This window comes from Lepus europaeus, chromosome 5 (assembly GCF_033115175.1).
Source record: "Lepus europaeus isolate LE1 chromosome 5, mLepTim1.pri, whole genome shotgun sequence".
NCBI classification, from domain to species: domain Eukaryota; kingdom Metazoa; phylum Chordata; class Mammalia; order Lagomorpha; family Leporidae; genus Lepus; species Lepus europaeus.
Genome location: NC_084831.1, coordinates 120338055 through 120363371, shown reverse-complemented (window position 1 = coordinate 120363371; position 25317 = coordinate 120338055). Strand labels below are relative to the sequence as shown.

The 25317-nt window shown below is 54.1% G+C and overlaps 1 protein-coding gene across 2 annotated transcripts in view; it reads left to right on the top strand.

Annotated features, from left to right (window-relative positions):
* The window catches only part of KCNN3 (potassium calcium-activated channel subfamily N member 3), a 156584-nt gene that overhangs the window by 114862 nt on the left and 16405 nt on the right, over positions 1-25317 (top strand). Inside the window, exons 4-6 of one of the 2 annotated variants that reach the window (XM_062193642.1) lie at positions 12163-12207; positions 16458-16599; positions 23423-23533. In XM_062193642.1, the coding sequence (XP_062049626.1) occupies positions 12163-12207; positions 16458-16599; positions 23423-23533 (298 nt within the window). The remainder of the gene's footprint in view (positions 1-12162; positions 12208-16457; positions 16600-23422; positions 23534-25317) is intronic. The other variant, XM_062193643.1, reaches the window with a different exon arrangement.

The following is a 25317-nucleotide window of genomic DNA, read 5'->3' as shown; positions in this document are numbered from 1 at the left end:
TCAAAAACTGGGAAATGACAGCTGAGGGTGGGGCCACGTGGCCCACGACTCACACCTGATAAATGATGGTGATGCTTTTTCTCTCTTTAAATAAGGCCCAAGTCATTCTCTCCCTGCCTTCCAGAGATCGGCCCAGCAATAACGCAAGATGAGAAATAGATCATCCCTCAGATCCCCGGGGAAATACCGTGCAGGAATCCCACCTGCTGTCTGTCTTGTCTCTGTGTATAGAAAAGCTAAGCGCCGTGAAGGCCCTTGTGCTTCCGAGTCACGCTCCGTGACTGATGGCGGTTGTCGGAACAGGCTCGAGCAGCAGAGAGAAAGCATGCAGGCGGCGGGCTGCAGCCGCGGGCAGTGGAGCTGAGTGAAACCCAGGACACAGAGAAAGAGCAGAGACCTGGACTGGCCCCCAGGGGGGTGAGATGATTCCTTGTTCACTCACGGCAGGTCTCCTGAGTGTCCTCTCAGTCCTGCCAGCCGGGGCTGGCAGCGGGTGTGGCAGGTGGGCGGGCCCCAGGTGCACCCCACCCACTGCACGCAGTGGGTAAGAAGTGGCAGAGAGGGCAGGGCGCCAGAAGGACTCACAGAGGGTGTGTGAGCCTGGCTGGTTTCTGCAGGAGGTGATTTCTGAAGCCCAGGGGACTCCCGGCAGAGGAACCTGTGTCAGCTAAGCTCAGAAGTGGGGGACGTGGGAGAGAGGAAGGAGAATGAGCGACCATATGCCAGGGCATCGGCCAGAGGCCCCAGCTGCCCTCCGGGCCAGGGAGTGAGGCTTTTTTGCAGTTTACAGACTCTGGGGTGTCCCTGGGGGCCTGGTTCCAGGACCCCCTGCAGGCCCCAAGTCCTTGGGTGCTCACAGCTCTGACATGAACGGCCCAGTGTTTGCATATAACCTACCGCATCCTTTGAATCAACTCTATATGATTTATACCTAATGCAATGCAGATGCTCTGTAAATAGTTGCTATGCTCTATTTTTAGGGAATAATGACCTTACCCCAAAAAAGAGACTGGGGTCTGAACACGTTCAGTAGAGATGCAATTGAAAAGCAGTGTCGGCCAGCGATCGGCTGTCGCTGCGGGCACAGTCACAGAGCCACAATGTGCTCCCCTGTCGGCGCCAGCCCAGCCCCCGCCTTCTTTCCGGACTTGCTGCTCTGTATGCTGGCGATACGGGGAGATGCTATTCTGCTGGGGGTGTGCCCCAGCTTATAAATCACTTCTGTCAGGCTAACGTGAGTCCCAGGCTTCCTCTCCATCAAAGAATGCAAAGCAGTGTGCACGGGAGTAGGAGTGATGCTGTCACCGGGCTAGCCCTGAAAGTACGGTGACAGGCAGCACATCTGTCCCAAGAGTCCATCCCTTGGCTATGGTCGGTCCCAGGGAGATGTTTGTGTGCCCCAGTGTGCCCACATGGGGTGGCTGGGAACACACACCCCTCACGCCCCAGGTCACTGCGAGCCCCTGCGGGATTCGGAGCAGCCAAGGACCTTGGGGAGGAGCCCCCTGGCTGCAGTATGTAGGGGGCGGAGGCAGGGACATGGGATGACTATAGACAGGAGACCGGCTGGGGAGACTGCCACAGTGATCATGGGGACAGGACACCACTGCCACCAGGGCCAGCAGGGGTAGCTGGGAGGGACAGTGGGGCAGCTCTGGGAGGAGCAGGAGCCTGAGCTGGAGGGCCAGCTTGTTGGATGTTTGCCGATTGTGAAAGAAGTTCAAGAACAAGGCCTAGTGTTCCGGCCTGGCTGGGTGAGTGTTGCCCACAACTAGGAAATGCAGGACCTAGGCAGCAAGGGGAGAACAGGTGATGGGCAGGGTTAGGGCTCAGATGGGCTGAATTTACCTGCTCTTTCCCCAGAGCTGCCCTGAGGCAGCAGAGAGTAGCCCCCTGGCCCACCCTACCTACCTCCCAACTAGCTCCCCCTGCGGGGCGCTCATGGGCCACCCAGGAGGTGCGAGGTCCAGGTTTGCTGACTAAGCAAGCCCAGCCTGATGCAAAGACTGGGGTCCCACAGGCAGGCCTGGCTCCCTCAGCTCCCGGGGCGGGTGGAGGCAGAGAGCCTCTTCCTCTGAGGGAGGGGCTCAGTGGAAAGACTGGGCAAGAGGGAATGAGTGGGAGAGGGCAGGACAGGGAGGGCAACAGTGGCTCCAGGGAGGAAAAAGAAGAAAGGAGGAGGCAAGAGAGGAAGGAAGAGAGAGAGGCAATAGTGAAGACAGCAGAGGGGCCGGGGGAAGGACATGGCAGGGTCGGCAGCCAGGAGCCAGCGCACCTGCTTACGAGGCCCAGCGCTGGCGACTTTGAGGAAGCTCTGCTTTATCTGCTCAGCCCAGCCTCCAGCCCCCACCCACTGGTCTTGCCCCTGCCCCTGCTGTGTGACTGTGTGGGAGCTCCCTGCCCAGGCAGCCCATGTCTTGGCCGCACTGATCGGTGGGAACTCGGCCTCTCACTGTTTCAGTGTGGCGTGGGTTCTGCTTCCTTACTTGGTTCCACGCCTGCTCCAGGAGGCCCCAGTTCTAGTAGAGGTCTCATTTGCTGGCTGTTGCCTGAATGGATACGTTCCTGAAGACCAAAATATGATGGTACTCAACAAGTTCATGAAAAAGTAGAATTAAAAAATAAGATTATCTTGGTGGAAAAATCTTTGAAATCCCTGCATTGGCATGGGGTGTGTGTGTGTTGTGGTGGTGGTGGGGGGTCTTCACAAATTAGATGGAAAATGTGCACTGTGAAAAAACTGCAGATTTCAGAGTAACTGCACAGGCTAATCCTTTTGTTTCGTTTTCCATTGACTTTTTTTTTTTAAAGGTTTATTTATTTATTACTCGAAAGGTAGGGGGGAGGAGAGGGAAGGGGAGCATGGAGAGAAGAGAGAGAGAGAAACAGATGTAGAGAGAGAGCTCTTCCATCCCCAAACGGCTGCAATGACCAGGGCTAGGCCAAGCTGAGGTCAGGAGCCTGGAACTCTGACCAGTCTCCCACATGTGTGGCAGGGGCCCAAGACCTTGTGCCGTCTGCTGCTGCTTTCCAGGTACACTAGCAGGGAGTTGGGTCAGAAGCAGAGCAGCCAGGATTTGAACTGGTGCTCATGTGGGATGCCAGCATCGCAGGCGGAGGCTTAACCCCGCTGCATCAAAACGCCAGCTCCTCCGTTGACTTTTTGAAGGAAGCTTGGACTTCCAGGCTCCGTGCGGAGTTTTGCTATTTGTTAGCACATGAAGTGATCCACTCGCTTCATCTTAGAGGGCAGCCTGAGACACAGGGGATATGGGCCCCACCTGGGCCATGAAGCCAGTCGGCCTGGGGCTGGCTGGGTCCAGGCCTCCATCCGCTGGGCTCTCTGTTCGTGCTCTCGTCCACGTCGCCGGTAGACACCATGAAAGACACGCTTCCGCTGCAACACTGCCTCTCCCAAGCATATTGTTTGTCTCCATTTTCATGCATTTTATTAAACATTTCCAAATCAGGAAACATGGAAATATTTTTTAATAAGAAGAAAGAAAACATTGCAAATTGAGAAACTGACTCAGAAGGACTTGCCAGAGGAGCCATCTGGCTTTTAATTTAATAACTACTCAAAGCGGGTGACCGCTCCCCTTCAGGAAGAAAATGGGCTATGGGAAGAGTGGCAGCTGGCTCCCCTCAGACCGCTGTGTGTGCTCCCACGGTGGGGCGGCTGGGGAGACCCAGGAGGAGAGATGGGACCTCAGCCCCAGCATTCGCCTGTGGGGAGATTGCCTCCAGACGTGTGGCCCCAGCCCCATGTCCTGGCTCCTGCATCGTGGGTCAGAAGTCCTCACAGGAAACTGGTAGAGGAGGCAGGGAGAAGGTCCCGAGCTCGCAGCCCAGACTGTGCCATGTGCCCAGTGTGCCTTGCAGCCTGTGTGCTAGACCGCTGTCTTTTTCAAAACCCCGCAGGCCTTGTAGCCATGCTGTGAGTCCTTGGGGCTGGAAATAAAAGACTGGATTTAGATTTGCCTTGGAAAGAGCCAGGGCTGTTACCTTGAATTACCTGTCCAGGGGAAATGTCCTTATTTTCCTAAATTCAAGGCCAATTCTGGAAAAATAGGACAGCATTGATAGGGGTGAAGCGGAGGAGGGAGTGATGTCACGGCTGCAGGTGTCACGGGCACGGGGTCCTCAAAGCCATCTCTTTCACATTTTAAGGTGTTTGTGTGGGGAACCATTCATAAGGAAGCAGCGACTGTTTTCTCTTTTGCCTTGATGTGAATTCACCGTAGCTGGAATCAGCAGTCATAGGCCTGCAGCCACCATAAGCTGTTTATTCCTCAGCCAACTTTGAATTTCAATGGTGCTCTCTCAAGCACCCCAAGCGTTTCTCAAATGCTCCTAAACCAAGGCCAGTAATACCCTTAAGAAATGGTGATTTCACCGCATCTTCTCCACAGAGCTGGCAGCACCCCTGTGCCCTAGCTGGCTGAGGGCACTCCGTAATTAGGAGCTGACTGCACTGGGGCCCCGGACAAAGCAGGGGTCAGCACTGGCATAGACCCCGGGACTCCTTGACAACCTCGCCCCTGGAGTGATGCTGTCTCGGGCTCCCTCACCCAGGCTGTTGACAGCCAGTCATTCGCTCCCACCACCACCGTCACCGTCCTCCTGCCAGGGTCCCTGCCAGGCACACAGGTGCCGGCTCCACACCCCACCCCCTGCCCTGCTCACTGCAGCTGCTGTTTCTGGTGGCAGAAAAGACACAGGCTGCAGTCCCTGTCCCCTCCCTCACTTGTTATCAGAAGATAGTAAGGACCGGCGCCGCGGCTCACTAGGCTAATCCTCTGCCTGCGGCGCCAGCACACCGGGTTCTAGTCCCGGTTGGGGCGCTGGATTCTGTCCCGGTTGCCCCTCTTCCAGGCCAGCTCTCTGCTGTGGCCTGGGAAGGCAGTGGAGGATGGCCCAAGTTCTTGGGCCCTGTACCCCATGGGAGACCAGGAGAAGCAGCTGGCTCCTGCCTTCGGATCGGCGCGGTGCGCCGGCCGCAGCGCACTGGCCGCGGCAGCCATTGGAGGGTGAGCCAATGGCAAAGGAAGACCTTTCTCTCTGTCTCTCTTTCTCACTGTCCACTCTGCCTGTCAGGAAAAAAAAAAAAAAGAAGAAGATAGTAGGATCAGTTAGCTAATTGAGCTCCTCTTTGGGGTAGCGGTCCTTGTCCATCTGACGTGGTCCTGCTGGCCCTGGGTGGAGAATACATGGGGTCATTCATTCATTCACTCACTCACTTGACAAGTGTTTCCACAGGATTAGGGGCACAGCAGTGAGAATAGAAGTCCTATGCTTCCTATGCTTCTTGAAGCTTCTGTGCTGATGGGGGGTTGGTGGCCAATAAAGACAGAAATAAACCAAACGTCTGCGATGTCAGGTAGTGAGAGCTGCTGTGGGGAGAGTGACACAGGACAGGTGTGGGTGGGTGTGGGGCAGTAGCACGACGACAGGCGGCACTGTCAGAGATTGCCTTACGGAGAAGCTGGCATTTGAGCAAAGGCCTGAAGCTCCGTGCGGTAAGGACCTGCCAAGTAGAAGGAACAGCAGGTGCACAAACTCTGAGACAGGAGTCAAGCTGGGCTGTTGGAGGAGCCGATGAGGAGACTTCAAGTAGATCAGGAGAAAATGGAATTATAAAGACAAGTTTATTTCAGTGTAAAAAAAAAAAATTGAAGTCTGTGCATAGTTTTTTTTTTTTTTTTAAATTTTGTTCATTTTTACTCTATTTGAAAGGAAGCGAGACAGAGATAGACACAGAGAGATCTTCCATCCACTGGTTCATTCCCCAAATGTCCGCAACGGCCAGGGCTGGGCTGGGCCAAAGCCAGGAGCCTGGAAACTCTATCCAGATCTTCCACGTGGATGGCAGGGGCCCAAGGACTTGAGTCATAACTTGCTGCCTCCCAGGGTGTACATTAGCAGGAAGCTGGATTGGACTTGAACCCAGGAACCGGAATGGGATGCAGACGTCCCAAGATGTGTCTTAACTTCTACGTCAAACACTTGCCCCCCCCCCCTGAATAGTTCTTTTCTAATGTGCATGTCTGTGAAATTTTTGAGGACCGGTTGAACAGATACCAGATGGGAGATGGGGAGGGCCACAGGAGATGGGCTCAGAAAGGCCCCAGGGGCTTGGGACGGGGTGAGGTTTTGCTCCTTAGATTCTTGTGAGCCCCATATCTGCCCTTGTTCTGAAGGATCCAAGAAGCTTTGAACAGAAAGGTGATATGGTCTTAGTCCCATGCCGTCATGGGGTAGACTGAGGCAGAGTAGTTGCTGGTGGGCATGGATTGGACAGGCAGAAACGGGGAACTCAGCTAGGTGACTCCTGTGCTGGGCTGGGTGAGAGGACGATGCTGGCCAGGGTGGCAGCATCAAGGGGTGAGAAGTGGTCAGATGCCTGACTGTTTTCAAATGAAGCTCATAGGGTCTGATGGAAATAAGGGGTTTAAAGTGCACATCTCCCTACAAAAGGCTGGGGCAGTCCCAGGACCTCGGGACAAAGAAGACTGAAAGGAGAACCACAGTGGCAGTGATGAGGCCTGTCCCCACTCCTTGCCCCCTGTGGATGGCCATGTCTCTAGGACTCAGGCCCAGGACGGGGCAGTCATGTGCCTCTGTCCGAAGGCTAGCAAAGCCCTTGGACGTTGCTCCTCAGCGCAACCTTATGAGCCTGGCAGGGCAGACGCTGTTACATGCTGCTTCCCTAAGGAGACAGTAGAGTGGTTTGTTCAAGGTCACAAAGACATGAGGACGTGAAAGGCGGCCTTTGGGCTCCGGATCCTGTGGTCCTTCTGCTCTCCAAGGCCAAGCACATACGCACAGTCTGCTCCTAGCACAATAGCGGTTACCATGTAACAGGCAGCATTTCTTTAGTTGAGTAGTCCTTGTGCCCAGCAATATGTTCTAATTGTCTTAGACATATGTCTTATTTAACCCTCACATGACTGTGTGAGTTGGCACAAGCATTGCCCCCTTTCACAGGTGGGAAGACTAAAGACAAGTTCATGCCCACACCAAAGACACCTGTTTCAAACACAGGCAGTCTGTCCCTGGAGCCTGCGTTCAACCATGACACTGAGCAGCCTGGTGGACTCCTGGCAAGACTGTGCGGGCAGCAGATGGACAGTGCAGACACCGGGTGGTGTGGGATTGGACACAAAAAGCTCACTTTGGCCGGGTGGGCTGCAATAGGATTCCTGTAGGGTCTTGAGTGGTCAGTTGGAGGGATCAGTAATGGCAGAGGCAGGCAGAACGTCAGCAAGAGAAGCGGATGCCCAAGGCTATCTTGGAGCTTGGCAACATTGAAGAGGAGGTAAGAGGAGGAAGCCAAGAAAGCATGGTCAAGGTGAGAGGAAACCAGGCCAGCAAGCCATGGAGACAGTGGCAGGAGGATGGTGGAGGCCCCTCCAGGGTCCAGGGCCACCCAGGGTCAAGTCAGCTGCACATCTTTGGGTTCTTCATTGGAGAACTTTGCGAGCACAGGGTCCACGGTTCAGTGTGCAGGGCTCTGGTTGTGAAGTTGAGGAGTGACTGGAAGGGGAGGACAAGGCAAGCCCCCCAGCTAGGGTTCTGCAGAGGCCAGGCTCCACTCCTCGCACAGCCAACAACCAGGTAGACTCAGGACAAGCGGCTGGAGCCGTCATACCACTTAGAGCAGTGTGAAAAGAGTTCAAACAAGCACACAGCAACGAGTTTGTACAAAAGTGTTCCAATTCCTTTGGAAAAGAAGGCAGAAAAGGCAGCCATTTCATTCTGGCTTCATTTTCTGTCACCCTAGTGCTGTAATGGGTCACAGCTAGTGTCAAGAAGTTGAGTTCTTATTAATGGTGAGAACTGACTCCAAGCCCAAGGAATTTGGCAGCCACTCTAACAAAAGTTTATCTGCCGAGGAGAACAGCTGAAGTCATTTTAACACGCTCCACTGAATTACTGAGGCAAGCATTGCTTTCACGGGGAACAGCAAGAGCAGGAAGCAGGCCACATTTGTTCCGATTATTTACTGAGCATCTCCGATGTGTTGGGCTGTGGACAGGCACCAAGAGAAGGCTACAAAGCAGACTATACTATAACCCAAGGAGAGAATGGAGAACCTGCACACAGTGCATACAGTCCATATTGCAGAGTCAGCAGTGAAAGTCGAGGGTGGAGCCGGGATGATTGGTCACCCACAGGAAAAGCCGTGGAGTTGTGTCCCTACCTCACACCACGCACACACACAAATCAATTCCAGGTGAATTAGGGACTCACATGAAAAACGAAGCATTTTAAAACATCCAAAAGTTGGCTGGCGCCGCAGCTCAATAGGCTAATAATCCTCTGCCTGCGGCGCCAGCGCACCGGGTTCTAGTCCTGGTTGGGGCGCCAGATTCTGTCCCGGTTGCCCCTCTTCCAGGCCAGCTCTCTGCTGTGGCCCGGGAGGGCAGTGGAGGATGGCCCAAGTCCTTGGGCCCTGCACCCGCATGGGAGACCAGGAGAGGCACCTGGCTCCTGGCTTCAGATCAGCGCGGTGCGCCGGCCGTGGCACACTGGCCGCAGCAGCCATTGGAGGGTGAACCAACGATAAAGGAAGACCTTTCTCTCTGTCTCTCTCTCTCACTGTCCACTCTGCCTGTCAAAATAAATAAATAAATAAATACATTCAAAAGAAAGTCTTATAGCCTCAAATATGGAAAAACTTCTTTAAAAATCATGTTACTATAAATAAAAAGGGTTAAATTCAATTACAATAAAATTTAACATTTCTATACATCAGATATACTATAAAGAAAATAGGCAGGCATGAACTGAAAGGAGATATTTGTAAAACATAAACTAACAAAGTTCTTGTTATCTAGAATGTATAAACAACTCTTAGAATCCGTAAGGAAAAGACTAAACAAGCCAATAGAAAAACGAGCAGAAATTATGCTTGGCATACCATAGAAGAGAAGACGTGAATGACAAATGAGTGAAGGACACCAGCCTACTCACTGGTTTGGTAAAAATTAAAGTCACTGATGGCAAGTCAGGTGAGCAGATGGAGAACGGGAGCTCTTTTTCATTGCTCGAAGAAGTCTGGTAGCTGCTGCCATCTTGGAAAGCAAGCTGGCATTTTCTAATGACGTTAAGTATGTGCATATGCTAGCAACAAGCAAATTCCCTCTTAGGTATGTTCTTTAGAAACTGCTACACAGTGCGCTGGGAGTGTTTGTGGCAGTATTGCTCGTTAGAAGAAACCCCTGGAAATTAGCCAAATACCCTTTAATAGCGAAATAGTAAGTAAGTCACAGCAAATTCCTTTGGTGAAATACAATGCAGGAATGAAAAACCGCTACAGCCAGATGTGTCAACATGTATGCGATTGATGAAAGAGTTCATTTTATTAGCTATATATTGCTTCATAACAAATTGCCCCAAACTTAACAAGTTAAAATAATACATATTTACTATCTCATGGCTATTCTGGGTCAGAAATCCAAGTACTTAAATGAGCACCTCTGGCTGGAGGTGTCTCATGAGGCTGTAGACTGTGGGCTCTGTGCTCAACCTAGAGAGTATGTGGCTTCCCAGCTCCCCAGTGAGGTTGGGGGCAGCTGTGCTTCCTCACGCTCTGGGCTGCTCCCTGGGCTTGGCCTCAGCCTCAGAGGGCGGCTCCTGCCAGGGAAGCCACAATCTTATCACAGCCGAGAAGTGAAAGTCCACTCTGCCTTGTTCTATTTGTTCTACACGAGGTCCAGCACACAAGTAGGTGAGTGCCTCAGGGGAAGGGGAAGCATTAGGGGTCATTTAGAAGCCACACCCTTGTAGTATCATTTCCTTTTTGTGATGTTCACAAACACGCAACACAAAATTACTGTGTTGTTTGGGGAAGTAGCTATGTGGAAGTGTGGCAAAGAAAAACAAAGAAATGATAAACACAAAATCAGGGTAATGATTCTATCCGGCTGGGGGTGGAGACTGAGGTTGGAGAGCACCCACAGGTGGATGCAGCCGGTCAGGGTTGGATGTGAGTTCCTGGATGCTGACTTTCTGCTTATGTTCTGTAACTTAATACTACATATATTTTATTTTTTTCCTCTTTGGTTTGCTTTTGCTTGTTTGTTTTTAAGGTTTGTTTATTTATTTGAAAGGCAAAGCATCAGAGAGAGAGAAAAATTTTCCATCCCCTGGTTTACTCCCCAAATGGCCACAGCAGCCAGGGCTGGGCCAGGCCAAAGCCAGGAGCCTGGAGCTCCATCCTCATCTCATGCGTGGGGTGACAGGGGCCCAAGCACTTGGCCATCTTCTGCTGCTTTTTCGGGCACATCAGCAGGGAGCTGGATCAGAAGCAGAGCAGCCAGGATTGGAATCAGTGCTCCATACAGGATGTAGGCTTTGCATACCGTGGCTTAACCTGCTGTGCCACACGCCTGCGCCTTTGGTTCGGTTTTATGTTTGAGTTTTTCAGTCCTACGTGCGCACACTTTCAGGCTGAGATGTCTTCTGTCCACCACCGAGTTCCACCTGCCCTGCTCCAGAGGCACTGCTTCCTGCTGGGCTGGTTCTGTGCGTCCTCTCTCACTGCCCTCCATGGAAGCTGAAGACTCCGCTCCCTTCCCTCCCATCCTCCTTTCCTGAGTCCACCGTCACTTGCGTTAATTCAGCAGTCAGTGTTTACATTTCTCAGTCAACACTAATTTGACTCTATTCATAGCTGAGCCCCGTAGTAAAGCAAGACCAGTTTTCTTTTCCTGCAGAACTTTTTATTTTTTATTTTTTTCCTGGAGCTGTTAGTTACTGCGTTTGCTCATTTGCTTTGGTTCCGATGTGTTTCCCACCAATCCAGCCCCAAGCTCTGGCCGTGGTCTGTCTACATCTCTTCTCATGAAGTTCAGGCACACTGGGCCTTAAATTTTTTTTTTTTTTTTTTTTTATCAATGTCACCTCCTTGGGGACATCTCCCAGAGCCTTCTCATCTGCTCGGGTCTGGACTGGCTTCCTCCATGCCCGCTCGCGTCCTGCAGAGGTCTCGCCGTCTCCATCCTGCATCTTCTTCCTTGGTCTTGGGGAACCACCCTCCCCTGCGGCCTCCTGAGGAAGGCACATGGGAGGCACATCCAGGAAGTATCTTCCTTCTGCCTTCAGCCTTCCCAGAGCTTTGGCTGGCGTGGGATTCTGGGATCCTGAGGTCATTTCCATTCATAATTTGGAAGCCTTTGCTCCATGGCCGCCCAGCTTCCAGTGTTGCTGCAAAAAGAGTCCAGAGGCATTCTCATCGCTGTTTCTATGTCCTGTGGGACCTTCTCCTTTCCCCTGGTGCTCTGAAATGTCACAATACTGTGCCCCACGGTGGGCCTGCTTTCTTCCGCTATGCTGGGGACAGTAGTTCTTTGATCCAGAAACTCATTTGTTTCAGGTCTGGGGGATTTTTTGTTATTACTTCCTTAATGCTTACTTCTCTCCTTCTTCTTCTTCTTTCTTCCTCTCCTCTTCCTTTTTCCCCCAATTCGTTCTCCCTGGATCTATTATTTACGCTGTAGACAGAGTCACTACCTCCCTCTGTTGTAGTTCCACTTTCTTGTTCTGCCTCTGGGAGTCCTCCTTGGTCACCCTCAGCCCCTGCAGGGAGACTCTTTGTAGAGTTCTACATGCCTGTCTCGTGGGTCCTTGTCTTAATTTTATGTCTCCCGGGGCGCTCCTCGGAGGATTGTGTTCGAGAGTTTGTATGTGACCCAGAGTCTTTTTCCCTTTGGCTGTGTTAAGTGGCTGGTCCCTGCATCTTTAATGTGAAAGAATCCCTCACATGTCTGAAGATTCCAGGTCGGCTGCTTCCTTTTCAAAGTTGGAGCCTGTGAACCAGAGTTGTTCGAGGTTCGAAGGGGCACACATAGACATACCTGACTAACCCACCATCTTTAATGCTCATTTATTTCACAATAGTAAAAAGTGGGGAAAGCCCCACAATCCACACCCTGAGAATAGATTCACAATGACTACCCTGAGCTCAAAGGAAAATCGTGTCTTTTCCTCCTCGGCCTTAAAGAGAAACATGGAAACCTGCCACCAGCTCCCTCCCCCTACCCATTTCTCTGTTGCAAAAAATAGCATGAGATTAGTACGTGAATTTGTGACATGTGTAAACCACTCTCAAACTGTGACTAGGTTAGCAACGTTTCTCCCTCCTCTCTACTCCCACAGTCCTGAATCACCAGGCCGGCTCTCTCGCTCATCACTTCCTGCTTGGTGAGTTGCATGCATGCCTTGTCTCCATGACGACGCTCCACGCCACAGGAGCGCAGGGGTGTGTCCCATCCATCTCATCTTCTCTGGCCCACCCCACAGAGAGACAGCTGAGGTCTCACAGAATGACATCCTCAAGAGCTGCTTCTCTCCTCAGCACCTAGGTAGCGCCAAGGGGATTTTACATGGTGAATGACAAAAGAACCCACAAGCATATAAAGGGATTAAAAAAAAAAAACAGAAAAGGCAGTAAATTGGACATGAACTTTAAAAAGAGCCATTATCTGTTGCTTTGGACTTCATACCGCTGGGATTAAGGGTCTACCTCAGAGTCCCCCCGCCCCCCATAGGAACAGGGTGGTCCGTGATCCTGGTGGCCGTCGCACAGGAAGGGCACAGAACTTTAAACCTCAGAGACTGCATGGAAAGGGGTGGGGGAGCTTTGGAGAATTGTGTGCACAGCAAAACCAGCAAGGTGCGCAGAGGCGGGCTGTAAATTAGATCCCGGTCTCGTGGTTGGGCACTCAGGGCTCTCCATTGCTTCTCCCCGGGCACCTGCAACCCTCCTAGTGGTCCTCACTGTCTGGGGCCTGACTTCTTCTTCTTCTTCTTCTTTTTTTTTTTTTTGACAGGCAGAGTTAGACAGTGAGAAAGAGAGACAGAGAGAAAGGTCTTCCTTCCTTGGGTTCACCCCCCCCACCCCAAATGGCCTCTACGGCCAGTGTGCTGCAGCCGGCGCACTGCGCCAATCAGAAGCCAGGAGCCAGGTGCTTCCTCCCAGTCTCCCAGGCGGGTGCAGGGCCCAAGCACTTGGGCCATCCTCCACTGCCTTCCTGGTCCACAGCAGAGAGCTGGACTGGAAGAGGAGCAACCAGGACAGAATCCGGCACCCTAACCGGGATTAGAACCCGGGGTGCCGGCGCCACAGGTGGAGGATTAGCCAAGTGAGCCGCAGCACCGGCCAGGGGGCCTGACTTCTTAATCATTTTCAGAGAGCAAGTGTTTCAGCCCCTCCTCTGTCCAAGAACTTAGAGTAGATCCATTCTGTCGTATCAAATAGTTCTCCTAGCTAAACTTCAACACACACCCCCAGGCACCTCATCACAGCCCACTGCCCTCCCAGTGCCCGCTGCACTTGGAGACTCACGTCCCTGCTGTTTTTCTGAATATTGTTTCTCAGAACGATGGCACCAGGCTCCCTCTCAACACAGCTGTAACTACTAATGTTAGTGGGCACAGGCTTTGGGACAAACACTGTGCTTGCTTGTAGGTTGGTTCAGCAGTTAAGGCAACTTCAGGCCAGCAAGCCCAGAACCACGGGCACACAGCTTCTCACTACTCACCCCCCACATTCTCATTGTCCTTAGACCCGCCCCAGGCTTGTTCTCCCAAGGAGTGTCCTTCGGATGAACTGATAACCTTGGCTTTGACTCTTACACAGTTGCTTATATGTTGCTGCTTGTGGCGTGGAGCTGCCTAAAGGCTTCTCCCTTCTCTGCCCCTGCCCCTGCCCCGTGCCCGGTCACTGAGTCTTACCGCTTCACAGTCTGGTTTTCCAGCACCACCTCGGCATGGGACCTGCCACCGTACCACCCAGCCAGAAGGCAGCAGGCAGGAGTGCAGAGAATTGCACAGCCTAAGGGGCCTGGCAGGGCAACAGAGCAGGACAGGGCGAGCAGCTGCCCGTTCAAGGCCACATTAGAACTGGGATGGTGCTAATATATGGGGGGGGGGGGGCAGGAGCGGTCCTGGGGGCTGGAGCTGAGCACCACCAGCTCATGTGAGTCAGATACACACTGAGTAAGGAACATAGGCTCAGCCTCAGGGAAACCAGGCCCAGTGGAAGCAGCAGCCACAGAGCATCCCTGGGGAGCAAGGGAAGCGGGAGGCGAGGGCAGGGAAGGTCATTATCAGCCAGACTTTGGGGAGGAGCTGTCTGCGCTTCAGATGTCCCTGGCAGTACCAGGCACCCTGCCCTTGTGCAGACAGTAACACAAAGTCCATGCCACCCCCACTCATGGCTGGCGGATGACTCCAGTTGGGGCTGGACAGGTACTGCTGATGTGCTTGCAGGAGATCCGCTAGGGCTGGGCTCAGGAGACCGCGCCTGCTTCTCACCTGGCCATCTCCCTCCCTCCACCCCCTGCACCCGGTGTTCCATCTTCACAAGCATCCTGTTCACCACCTGCAGCTCAGCCCTCCCAGCAAGCCATGCCGTCCCATCATTCCTTTGCTCAGAGACCTAGAATTGCTTCCAAAGTTATGAAATCCAAATCCAAACTTCTCCTCCTAGAATCCCAGGCCCTCTAAAAATCTGGCCCCTGCTCTCTAAAGCTACCTCGTCAGCTGCTACTGAAGTCCAGGTGCCCTCACTAGAACTTGCCAGGCATCCCTCAAGGCACTTTCGCCTCTCTGGTGCTGAGTGGGTGGCAATAGGGCCTTCTGGGCTCTGCTTCAGTTGCTTCCTGTGTATCCCTGAACAAGCAGGACAACCTCTCTGTGCTTCCAGTTGCTGACCTGTAAAGTACTTTAAAGGGTGTTGTAAGAATGAGAGCAATTGCAGGCAAAGCGCCTGCCACACAGCAGGTGCATAATGAAGGGTGTTCCTCAGACCGCACTCTTTGGGTCCCTGTCCCTGTTCTGTCTGGCACAGCATCTGCCTCCTTCCAGGCCCACCTCTGGATTCACCTGTGCCCTCAGCCCTCCCTGCACACCTGCCCTAGGAGGGAAAGGGAGGACATGCAGCATTTGCCGATCGCTCCCTGGGCTGTGGACAGACCCTGCCCGATGGACACTGGGGCCAGCAGCCGCCACTGCCTGAGGGCCTCTTTGTTCCAGGCCTGCATGTGTGTTGTTAGCTCATCGTCGCCTCCTCAGTAACGAAGTGCTGTGCATTACGTTTCCTAAGTAGCTTTCTGCCCCATCCAGCCAGGTCGGTCTGTTCTCCATGGCCCTGTCTCAGTTTCCCTGTCCTGTGGCCCACAAGTGCCTGGCTGAAAGAGTGCGTCAGCAAGTGATCTCCCTACGGGATAAGACACAGAGGTCACTGCATGCTTACCAGCCCTGCCCGCCAGGTGCAGCCTGGCCACCCGCTGTGTTGACGTGGAGCCCTGGGCGTTCTCACCTCCCAAGATGTCTGGTCCCCTGGCCCGCCTGGGGAACTCATACCTTGCTCCTGTGTCTTGGTTTGTTTGTGGTGCCACGACAGAGCATCACAGGTCGGGTAGTTTGCAAAGAACAGAAATCTACGTCTCACGGTTCTGCAGCTGGGAAGTCCAAGACCCAGGCAGCAGCAGGCATGGCTGCCCTGTGAAGACAGATGGCTCCTGTCAGTGTGTCCTCACATGGAGGAAGGTGGGCCGTGGCGTGGAGCCTCTGTTATAAGGGCTGCAGTTCCACGCGTGTGACCCGATCTCCTCTCAAAGGCCCTATCTCTTCAACAGCCACGTTGGTAGCACCTGCATTTTGGAAAGGCTGCACTGGAACCATAGAAGGCGCCTCTCTGACTCACCCTTGTGTGTTTGGGCCAAGTTTATTGTCTCCAAGGTGCCTGTCACCTTCTACAAATGCCTGTGTCCTCAGCAGACGCCTCTCCTGGGCTGGGCTGGGGTGGGTACCTCAGGCATCGGGAGAGGGAGTGGTGGTGTTACATCCCCTGCTGGTCACTCCCAAGCCAGGGCAGCCACAAGCCCCTGGGGACACTGCAAGACATCCCCGGAGCCAGCTCCCCAACAGCCTGGCTGCCACAGCCTCCCCACAGACAGACCGGAGGGGCGGGCTTTGAGGGCCATCAACTTCCTCAGAGGAGATGGGAAAATGTGGTTGGTGATTTTTTTTTTTTTTTTTTGACATTTTTCCCTGACCAGGTGCTTGGGATTTCGGGTTAATCGCATCCACATCCATTTAGACTGTCAGAAGGGAAAATTTACATTTTATTAGTGCATGAGTTCACCCAAAGCTATCTTCCCAGAACTAAAAAGATGTCGACAGTATGGTGCAAATCGTGACAGCACATTTTGCCTCTGGGACCAAGGACTCAGCTTGTGGCAGGGCTTGGGGTTGGGGGGGAGAGGGAAGAGGGTGCTGCAGGCAGGACCTGGGTGGGCACTGTGTGGCTGCACCTTCAATATCCTAGAGACCTGTGTGTGCCACGGCCACTGCTATCTCATGCCTTCTCCCCTCTAGGTTTGTCACAGCCTTGACTCCCAAGAGTGGCAGTGGCATTGACTAACTCCTGTCTTCCCCCTTGGCAGGTACCATGACCAGCAGGACGTAACTAGTAACTTTCTGGGTGCCATGTGGCTCATCTCCATCACATTCCTTTCCATTGGTTATGGGGATATGGTGCCCCACACATACTGTGGGAAAGGTGTCTGTCTTCTCACTGGCATCATGGTGAGTACCCGCTCTGCCCATTACCCTGCCCTCAAAATGTTGCCAAGAGCTTTTATTGCACACACAGTGGGGCCTTCACAGCCGGGGCTCAGGGGCGGCTGCTGCTTGGCAGACCTGTGTGCATGTCCCCACTGCACACAGGCCGATGTGGGACCTGTGATCTCAGCTAGCTTTGCCAGGGCAGGAATAAGGTTCAGGGTCCTGGTAGTTAGTGGTCTAGTCACAGCCCCCGCAGAGTGGCTGGGGGGAGCTGGCTGACCTCTGCTCCCCACCCCAACTCCAGCCAGCTGCCCGATCTTCTCCCTGCCCTCTTCCCTGTCCCCTGGATCCCAAAGACCTTGGCACCCTTTCTGATGAACTGGAACTCACAGAGGGAGGGACCGAGGAAACAGCACTGAGCAGGCCTCCAGGGACCGGTGTCGGGCAACGGTACTGGGTCTTTGTTTGGCCCTGTGGCCCTGGGCCAGCTCTCAGCTTGCCCAGGCTTTGGTTCCCACACATGTGTTGTTGAGGTGCCAGGTACTGGAAGAGCCCAGTCCCGTCCAGCATGGGCATCTGGCAATGGTGTGGCTGCAGCCCAGGTGCCAGCAGGTAAGCCACATCCCTGTAAGCTGTTTCTTGGCCCATCACTCTGCTGCTCCCCTCCCCCTGCCATTAACCCATGTGTGCTCCCCGAGGCCCACGCCCTTCAGATGTCCTTGTCACACAGTGTATGAGAAAAACGTGAGCTGGGGACTCAGAGCAGGGTCTGAATGTCCATGGCCGCCCCTCACTGTGGCCCCGGGAAGGTGCTGCCTGCAGGACCGCCCACTCTGAAGTGGTGGGGGTGGGGGTGGGTTATGGAAGGCCTGCCCAGCCCTCCTCTCTGGCTTGTGAGGACCAAACAAAATGCCTTCCATTTAGGTGCCTGGGAGCACCGGTGCTCAGAGTCCCCAGCTGCTCACACGTGAGCGAGGAAGGTGCCCCCGGGCGTTTTCCACGCTTGGGTGCAGGGCCTCTGTCCAAGAATCCTAGCGCAGGGGGACGCTCTCTGCAGAGGAGGAAGCTGAGGCTGAAAGATGAAAGCCCGCATCTCAGCCTGGGGAGAGGGTAGGGGCGGGGGAGGCGGGGGCGAGGAGGCCGGCCGGGTGCTGCGGGGTCTCCGGCAGCCCTGCCCCACACCCCCATGCTGCTGCTGGGAGCCCCTTCCTCTCAGCGCCCCTGCGGGTTTCCTCTCTCACCACTTCTTCCTGTAGTGGGAAGAGTGGGCTGTGCTCCTCCCGCAGGTCCGAGCTGAGGCCTCTTGTGGCTAGGGGCTGCCCCCGTGCCACACCCCACTCGTCCTGTTGGCCTCTAGGGCCCTGAAGGGCACAGGAGGCCCTGGGGTCAGAGAAAGGCCTGGGCCAGTGGGCCCGGGGCAGGACACAGCCCTCTCCTCGTTTTTGATGCCAAGCCAGGGCAGCCCTTGTGAGCAGGCAGCCTCTAAAACAGCAGCTAATGACAACAGGCTTAGCGCCGGGGCTGGGATAAATCGCGGGTAAGTGTGAGGCTTTAGAACAAACACCACCCGGCATTTAGTAGGAGTCTGCCTGGCAGGGCTCCAGCTGTCACCAGGAAACCAGGGAGAGCGGCTTCCTACCAGAAAGCTCGGAAATGCCACCCGAAGGCCAGCGCACCCCTTGCAGGAGCCGCACCCGGGGCGTGGGCTTTGTCCACAGAGGCAGCCTGGAGCCTGCTGCCCACCGAGGCTGGGCTGTACAGGGAGCCCCTGCAATTTTTAAATGCCAGCCATTCTGCCTGGCTCCTGGACCATGCATCTCAGGGCTTCTGCCATGACCAGGCTGGGTGGAGCAGACTGCACCCCTCGCCCCGGGCTGTGGCTTTGCAGCAGTACCTTCTTTGCTACCAAGGTGCAGAGCCCTCCTGGGCATTTTTGCTCCTTGAGAAGGGAAGGGCGATCAAAGTGGAAGAACAAACAGATGGGGAGGAACGGGTGTCCACCTTCCACATGAAAGATAGAGCACCTGCCTTTCATCTTCTCCTTCTGCCTAGGCCCCGGCGGCATGGAGACAGGCCCCCGTGTTCCCAGCCACAGCCAGGCTGCTTCTGCCTGCTCTCGGGCCTTTTACACAAATCGAAGCTGGTTGCCTCACTCTGGGGCCAGCCATAGCCTTGAACCCTGGTGGCATTTCTCTATCAAATGTCACTTTTCTTGCTGAGTCACTCCTTTCAGGGACTTCACATTGCTGAGGATCCTGCCCCTCCCACCTCCCAACCAACACTGTGTCTGTCTCCCCTTTATTCCTGCAAGTGCCTGTGCTGAAGGTAGGGCTTCCTGTTTGGTTGCCATGGACACCATGAAGGCCAAGGCAAGGCCTGCCTGGGAAGCGAAGGGAAGGATTTGTGTGTGCGGGTTGTAAATAGTCTTAATCATTGTTTTCTCTTGGCAATCCCAGTAACGGTGTAATTACCAACCATTAAGCAGGGTATATAGTTGTCTGAACAACTTGACGTTGCTGGCACACACGCGGTGCGTTGGAGGGCATTCGCCCTGGAGAACAGATATGTCAAAGTCCAGCATCTTTCTGTGAGCAGTTTTCAGGGTAACGGTTTCCATGCAGCCGAGAGAACACTGGCAGCCCTTAGTGCCCAGCGCTGGACGTGACAGCAAGCGTCAGGCGTGCCCTGGCCTGGCCTGTTGGCTATGCGGTCACCCAGAAGTCCCCTGGGGCCCCAGAGTCTGCATGGTGGTAACTGCATTTCAGTACAGCCACTTCCTAAAGCTGGGCTCGCTCTGTGACCCTTCACAAGTCCCAGCCAAATATCCAAAAGCTTCCACATGTCCATGGGGACACGGAGCATCCCCCCAGGGCCCCCTGAGAGATGGCCTCTTTGAACTGCAAACGGAAAGTGACGATGAAGGAAAAGGTAGCAGGAATTGAGTCATCTGGGGAGGAGGCAAAAAGAGGGCTCAGCAAGACATCTGCTTCATGTCGGTTTTAGAAGACAAGCTTCTTCCCAAGCACCTTGGTTTCAAACTGGTCCGCGTTATTTTAGCTGTTCCATGGGATCTGTCGCAGAAACAGAATCCGACCGTAGCTCCTCCAGGCCGCCCTCCTCCATTTGTCACTTTCATTTATGCTTTATTTTCTTTTATGCTTCTTTAGTTAAGAACACCTCATCCTTTTCCCCTGGGGATACGTGTTTTTCCAGCTTCTAAGGTTTTCCAGCTGGAAGATGTGTGTTGGAAACCAGGAGTGGGAGGACCCGTGTGGAGGAGGCTGGGCCCCGAATTGGATCCAAGTCATGGATGAGTTAGGCATGTTCTCCCCACGCCAGCCCTCCCGCTCCCTGCCGTGTGGCACTCACCCTGTGTTCCCTGCTCGCCCGCGCACCTGGGAGAGCTCCACCCCACGGGAACAGGAGCTGGGCAGAGCAGACCCCCAGAATCCGGGTGGTGTCAGGCAACTTGGCACATCCCAAGGCGAAAAGCTGAGTCACAGACCTGCCCCTGTGGCAGCCACGCCAGCAGCTGCTTGCCTTTTCTGTCCCACAGCCGCCAGCCTCTCCTCACTCGGCCCCTCTGCCCCGCGGCCATGGCTGAGATTCCCCGTGAGACGGCACGAGCTCACACGAGCAGTTAACAGTGCCTGCCGCTTTGTGTTCCATGAAGCCAGCCCCCATCACTGCTGCCTCCCACGGGCATGCCCTGGCTGCCGCGTGGCCCCGTCAGAATGAAAAGTTCATCTGAGTATAAAGGCCCACCGTCCCCAGAGGCCCCCCCGGCGACAGGCAGTCCCCACGCCTCTCAGAGGAACACAGCAGGGCTGCGACGCGTGTGTGTGGCAGGAATCCCTTGGTGCGCTACTTCCCCTACAGGGCCAAGCTTGACCATGAACTTCTTTTTTCTTTTTCTTTTTTTTATTCTATTTCTTTTTCCTTTCCTTTCCTTTCCTTTCCTTTCCTTTCCTTTCCTTTCCTTTCCTTTCCTTTTCTTTCTTTCTTTCTTTCTTCTTCTTCTTTTTTTTTTTTTTAAGATGTATTTGTCTATTCAAAAGTCAGAGTTACAGAAAGATAGGGAGAGAGAGAGAGAGAACTGAACCAGGCTGGAATCAGGAGCTCCGTCCAGGTCTCCTATGTAGGCAATACAGGCCCAAGCACTTGGGCCATCTTCTGCTTCTTTTCCCTGGCCATTAGCAGGGAGCTAGATCGGGAAGTGGAGCAGCCAGGACACAAACCAGCACTGTAGGGGATCTGGCATCACAGGTGGCGACTTTACCCATGCACCACAGCACCGGCCCTGACCATGAATTTCTGACTTGAGTCTTAGGTTCTGTGTTCTTCCCTCCCCTCTCAATCCCATCAACCCATCCTTTTTTCTTATTCCTTGGCTTCCCCCCTTCCTTGCCTCTTAAGACTCTTGCTATTGAGGGTGCAACACAACATATTCCGCATCTCATTCTCTGTGGCAGCTCTGCCTCTCTCTGCCTCTTCCCCGTCTCACTCTGGCTGCAGCACTGTGCCCATCCCTCTCTGGAGGCTACTGCTGCCTGCCTGTCTTCCCAAATTGCCTCTTAATGGAAACGACAATGTGAGGCATTATTAGGGTGACTTTCCTGGTTACATCCAGACAGTGGATTATCTAAAAGAAAAATGAGCCTGAGAGCAGCCACTGCTAAGTGTTCATGTTGAAATCAGGGGCCGAGAATGCACCCTCCTCCAGAAAGCTGTCCGCGAGGGAGTCCCAAGATCTGAACGCTGCAAGACACTGCCGATTGTCACCTGGCTCCAGGCAGGGCATTATCTTCATCATTCCTTGGCTAAAATACTCTGATTAGAAGCCCCCTGTGGTCAGGTGGCCAGGCTGCAGTCCATGCCAAGAAACTCCACCTGTCCACTCAAGACGGTGGACCATTGCTTGTTTTGTTAGTGTTCCCCAGGTGGCATGGTGAGCAAGGAGACTCCCCACTTCAGGCTGGGTGCACCCCAGCTCTCAGGGAGGGCCTGCCTGGACCCAGGCAGCCGAGGGAGCCTGGGGAGGCCCTCTCGTCTGACGTTCCATTTTTAGCACGATGACAGATCCCTCTTTTTGGGCTTTCAGCCCCAAGTACTTCTGGAACGCCACATAAAGGCGAGGGCTGGTGCTGGGTCTGGAAGAGGGAAGGAGAGCACACATCGGCCCTCCAGGACGGCTGCTTTTAAGTTATTTTCTGCCTCTGGAGGCCTGGCCAAAGGGATTGCAGCCACAGACCAGGCTGTGCAAGGCCTGTATCCTTTGAAAATTGGGCACAGAGTCTCCTGTAAGCCACAGATGCCAAGAAAACAGCGACAGAAGAAAACGAGGTCAGAACGGGAAGGTTCACGCAGACACCGCTCTCCCCACCTTGTTGCTGTGTGGCCGACCCCAGCAACAAGGCTCCCTGGGTGGTTTAAAGGGGAAGGGAAAGCACCATCCATTTCAGCCAAAAACTTCCTGCTGCCCACGGGGAAGGAGAAAGAGAGAGAGACAGAGACCAGGCAGGCGAGAACAGGGAGCTGGTCTCCCCGTGGAGGCTGCTCCCAGCGGTGGGAAATTAGGGTACTTCTGGAAAACATTCTCTTCCATTTCTTCTAAGTTTTGTGAGACCTGCTGAGCCCACATGTCACTGATCAATCCCGTCAATCCCAGGACCCCAGACTGCTACACTGGCTTCTCTGAGAACAGAAATTTCTGTTTGCATCTAGAGGATGAGCTTGTCGGCTTTAGTGAGCGCATCTTCTCCTGCCATGAGTGGCAGCCAGAGTGGTCCCTGGACCATCATGCAGGGTGAGGGCCATGGTCTCTGAGGAGAGTCCTCTCTCTGCAGCCACAGGGCTGACTCCTCTCATTGGCCCCAGGCGAGTCAGGGAAGGTGGATTCTCCATTCTCTCTCTTACCCCAGTGCTGGAGAATATTCCAAACCCAGTGGCAGGATGCTGGAATGGCCACTTTCCCTTCCCCAATAGCCAAGTGTGCACTGGGACCGAGGAAGTCCTGCCACTCTGTGACTCAAGCAGACCCTGGCTCTCTCCTCTCTACCCTGAGCTCCCCTGCAGGGATCCCGCCCCCGTAGCCTGGAAGTGGTACAGCAGGTGCTCGGCAGGTTCTCTTAACGTCCTGGTCTTAGGCAGAAATGTTGTTCTCATCTTCCAGTTCTTTGCGTGACCCACAAACTTCCTGGTGAAAGCCAGAAAGCTCCAACTCCCTGTGCTGAGTCACAGCCTAGACTTTCAGGTAGAAGGGCCCAGCTGTGGAGCAAGCAGAGCACCGAGCGCACACGCTCACGCTAACCAGGTGCCCGCTGGGAAATGGTGTTTGGGGAAAACGGGTGGCATCTTCATCCGATTATTCTCAGGAGAACTTGCAAATGTAGCAGGCACTGCATCCAGGCTCCAGTCTCTTGGGCCACAGGTCTGGAGCTGGGACAGGCATGGAGGAAGGTGGCCCCTGTATGCTGGCCCTTCTCTCATCTGCCGGGCTGTGCAGCCAAGGAGGGGACCTGGTGGTCAGCCATTGGTTAACTCTCCAAAGCCTCAGCCCCATCCAGTATCCTGCCCCTTTAAGAAGCAGGTAGCGCCATGAAGAGTCTGTCCCTAAGAGGTCGGCTGTGCAGCACAGCCAAGACCCCTTGCGGCTGGGGACCAGGGCCCCGATGGGTTTTTGTTGGTCTTGTGGCTTGGTCTGAACCAGCCAGAAAGCTTGAGTTCCGACACCACTCCCAGGGAACCCCTCCAGTGGGCACAGTGCAAGTTAGGTCTTGAGCCTTGCCTCTTACTGATGTGCTGTCTCCCCTCTGGTTCTCTTGGTGTCCCCCCCCCCCAACAGGGTGCGGGCTGCACTGCCCTCGTGGTGGCCGTGGTGGCCCGGAAGCTGGAACTCACCAAAGCAGAGAAGCACGTTCACAACTTCATGATGGACACCCAGCTCACCAAACGGGTAAGAGGCCGAGTATCCGCGTCTCCCGGGGAGACTGGGGACCTGAGCAAAGGCCAAGCAGAGAGGAAGAAGCCGTCACTTGGCATGAGCACTGCAGGAGCCCTGACACAGTCCCGATCATTAAATCCAGTGGTAGAACCCATACCAGCTAAGTCCCCCGGCGTGAAGCAACGTTTTTGTTTATGCTCCAATATCTTCATGGTTCTCATTAGGAAGGCTGTAGAGGGTCTGGAAGCTATATTGGAAATGTATCTAAATTGAGTCTTTTTAAAAAAAAAAAAATCGTTGGACACAATCATTCCAGTGGAGCTCACGTTCCTGGATAATGCCGTTCCTCAAAACGTCATCATCCAGTTTTCCCCTCTCGGCCTTGCTGGATAATGTCTCTCACTTGTACCCTTACAGGCAGGAGTGGGGAGATCACTCAGCTGAGCAAAGTCTGACACCCGCCCTGAATTGTGGGGAAGAAAGGGCCATTTGGAAGAGAGGGGAATGAGCCATCCAGGATAATAGCAGGCAGGAGCTGTTTACTTAATGACAGCTTTTATGGAAAATCCTTTAGAACTGCAGTCTGAACGAAGGTCAGGCGTATGATTTTCCTGCACGAATCTCTTTCGGAGACCAGAGAGAACAGGCCCCGGGCTGGGGTCTCAGCCCCCATGCTCACTGCCTCGCTTAGGACTGAAGTGGGTTCAGGGATCCGTGAGCCACCACATTTTGATCCGGGGTTTTGAAAGCTGGGGAAGATATTCGGTGATTAATGTTGCAGAGCAGTAAAAATGTGTTAGAAATAGACAAAGGCAGGAAGGGAGAACAAAGAGAGAGAGAGAGAGAGAGTGACAGAGAGAGCGGCACGCACGCTCGCAGGGGAAGGCAGTGGGGGAATGCAGTTGCCAAGGCCTCTTCAGCTTCTCGGCAGAATTATTTATGGTGTTTGATTGTTTGGTCTTTGATTACGTTTATTGGATTCTTTAAAGAGCCTCCACAGATGTTGAAAGGCGCGGGTACAGGCAGCTATTCTTGTACTGTTGACATGCAGACGGGGTGCCGAGGCACATGGTAGCCCTGAGCTATCAGCTGTACCAAAGAAAACACGTGTGAGGGCGTTTGGCCTGGCAGTGAAGACACCCTCGTCCCTCATCGGGGTACCTGGGTTCGATTCCCGGCTGTGGCTCCTGATTCCAGCTTCCTGCCAAAACAGACCCCGGGAGGCGGCGGTGATGGTTCGAGGAATTGGTTTTCTTGCCTCCCCCTGGGAGACCTGGATTGAATTCTGGGCTGCTGGCTTCAGCCTTGGCCCGGGCCCAGCTGCTGCAGGCATTTGGGGAATGAACTAGCAGATGGGAGCTCTCTCTCTCTCTTAAATAAATAAATATTTAGAAAAAGGAAAGCATGCTGTGTAGCATCAAGATGGCAGAGTTGAAGGCGGTCTGAGTAGGAAGGCCTGCTGGGCCCCACCTGGAACCCCGCCGCCTGGCCCCCTCAGTGTCTTCTGATCCATGCACATGTGAAATCAGTATCAAGGAAATCACGCAAGTTTTGGAACAGATGCACGCAAATACACTCGCACGCATCACCCCAGGACAATTTAGTGGGGTTTCACTGAGTTGAAAGTAGGTGCGGCCAGCGCCACGGCTCAATAGGCTAATCCTCTGCCTGCGGCGCAGGTATCCCGGGTTCTAGTCCCGGTCGGGGCGCTGGGGCGCTGGATTCTGTCCCGGTTGCCCCTCTTCCAGGCCAGCTCTCTGCTGTGGCCCGGGAAGGCAGTGGAGGATGGCCCAAGT